The sequence below is a fragment of the Thamnophis sirtalis genome, unplaced genomic scaffold (assembly GCF_051295495.1).
Source record: "Thamnophis sirtalis isolate CommonGarterSnake01/CBP01778 unplaced genomic scaffold, rThaSir2_p1.2 scaffold_4, whole genome shotgun sequence".
In the NCBI taxonomy this organism is placed as follows: Eukaryota; Metazoa; Chordata; class Lepidosauria; order Squamata; family Natricidae; genus Thamnophis; species Thamnophis sirtalis.
The window spans coordinates 110,873,579-110,876,112 of NW_028261384.1; the positions used below are offsets into that span (position 1 = coordinate 110,873,579).

The 2,534-nt window shown below is 35.9% G+C and overlaps 1 protein-coding gene across 1 annotated transcript; it reads right to left on the reverse strand.

The window, feature by feature from the left end:
- Positions 1-1,299: 1,299 nt before the first annotated feature.
- Positions 1,300-2,211, reverse strand: LOC148046190 (olfactory receptor 14A16-like). The gene has a single exon (XM_087711930.1). The coding sequence runs from the start codon at positions 2,209-2,211 to the stop codon at positions 1,300-1,302; it is 912 nt and encodes a 303-aa protein (XP_087568056.1).
- Between the last annotated feature and the right edge of the window lie 323 nt (positions 2,212-2,534).

Sequence of the window (2,534 nt, forward strand, 5' to 3'; positions counted from 1 at the left end):
GGAAAACTTGTAGCTTTAACTAATCATATTGTGTGAACGCACTGTAGGAAAATTATTTTCTACAGAAAGCACAGAGAAAAATAGTGAGTAGAAGGATGCAATAGTATTGTGGAAAACAAGTTTAATTCTTTAAACTTGTTTAAGTGAAAGTTGTTTAAATTAACAACTTTCACTTAAACAAGTTTAAAGAATTAAACTTGTTTTCCATAATACTATTGCATCCTTCTACTCACCACCAAAAATCAAGAGTGGTTATTCTATGGCAGGGGTCCGCAAACTTTTAAAATGGAGCCAATTCATGGTCCCTCAGACTAATAGGGGGCTGGATCAGCTGGGTGGACATGGCTCGGTGTATCTCCATGGCTCCAATGAGCTTGAGTAATGTCTCTCTCATTTTTTTTCTCTCTCTTTCTCTTTCTCTCTCTCTTTCTCTCTCTCTCAATATCTATATCTATATCTATATCTATATCTCAATCTATCTATCTATCTATCTATCTATCTATCTATCTATCTATCTATCTATCTATCATCTATCTATCTATCTATCTATCTATCTATCTATCTATCTATCTATCTATCTATCATCTATCTATCTAAATCACTATCTCTATCTCTCTATCTCCATATCTCTATCTCTCTCTCTCCCCTCTCTCTCTTTCTCTATCTCTCCCCTCTGTCTCTGTCTTTCTTTGTGTACCTATCATTATCTATCTTTCAGAGGCAGGGGAGATGGAAAACCAGCTGTTTTTGCCACATTTTGGCCTTCTGGGGTATCTTGTGCCCTGTTTTTCATTCTGTAGGCCAAAAACAGGGATTTTTTTATTTTCTTTCAAAAATGGACCATTATCACCCATTGTTTTTGCTTCCTGGGGCATCTGTGCACCGCTCTTCACCTCCCCCACTTCCAAAACATTTATGCAGGAAAAAATTGGGGCTCATAAAGATAATTCCTGCACTCGGATGGAGAGTGTATGGGGCAATGTGGGCAAGGCCGCCTTGCGGTCCTGTGTGGGCCGGATTAATGGCTTCAGAGGGCCACATGCAGCCTCTGGGACATAGTTTGAGGACAATTATAAGGCAACACAGAAGCTGCCAATCACCCACATTTAGCATCTTTAGAGTAAAGAAGAATGTTTGCTGAGAAACTTCTTGAGTTCTACAATTCTTTTGGATTAAAAGGTTGGATGTCCCTGCATCCCAATTACTGCATGTCTCCCTTTTTAACTTAGTCCTGTATTCAAAGAATAGCCAGGAAAATGCAAAATTGGGATAACCAGATTAGAAACAATGTTATTTTTTTCAGAATTTCCATAGTTTAGACAAGGCATATTTGATATTCTTATTTCTCATGCTATAAATGATTGGATTGAAGAGAGGTGGAAGAAGTGAATACAGAACAGTCAACCCCAAATCTAAGTAAGTTGGAGTGTTAGAGGGAGGTTTCACGTAAGCAATGCCTGCACTTAATACTAACATAGATACTACAATAAGATGGGGAAGACAAGTGGATAAGGTTTTTTGCCTACCTTGTTCAGAAGGGATTCTTAACACTGCCTTGAAGATCATAGCATAAGATATAATAATGAAAGTAAAACAACCTATTCCAATAATGATACTGGCCATTATAATTCCAAGTTCAAATATATTGAAACCAAAACAGGATAGTTTTAGTAATTGTGGAATTTCACAGAAAAATTGGTTGACAACATTAGAACAAAAAAGCGTTGAAAAGGTTCCACTGCTATGCATTATTCCATAAAGAAGACTTATAATCCACACTAGAAGTATCATTCTGGTGCAAGCTTTCAAATTCATCACCATCTCATAGTGCAGTGGATTGCAAATAGCAACATACCGATCATATGCCATGACTGTGAGAATAAATAAATCAGACGCTATAAAAAATATTAAGAGAAATATTTGAGCAACACAACCAAAGTAAGAGATGCATCTGTTGTCCATCAGAAAATTTATCATGGATTTGGGGACAGTGACTGAAACAATGCCCAGGTCCTGCAGAGCCAAATTCATAAGAAAGAAGTACATGGGACTGTGCAGTTGATGATCAAAAGCTATTGCAGAGATAATGAGAAGATTTGTTGCTACAGTTGCCAGATACAATGTAAAGAACAAGAAAAATTGTAAAAGCTGTATATGGTGATTTTTTGAGAATTCCTGCAGCAAAAAGTAAGAAATAGTTTGATTCCTCATATTTCATTTAGGATAAAGATGCAGGAATAACTGCAAAGAAACAGAGAAGGGAGATGCAGTTACATAAAATTAGGGAAATGGCATTTTGATATGTGTTTAGAACAGTAAATGAAAAAGGTATCTGAACAGAATGAAGAGGAAAAATCATGGAAAAAATAAACTTAGCATGTGTATATTAAAGTATTAGTGTACTTTCTTATTCATTTCTATCTATTTGTAATCTACCTGTACTAAATAACTAACCACCAACCTCATATTTTCCATTTTCCATATTTCCAGTTTGATAATTTCATGTCTTGATCAAAAGGATTGCCTAAGATTAG

Excerpts from the sequence above, each read along its gene's own strand:
- LOC148046190 (XM_087711930.1), bottom strand. The coding sequence starts at position 2,211 with ATGAGGAATCAAACTATTTCTTACTTTTTGCTGCAGGAATTCTCAAAA.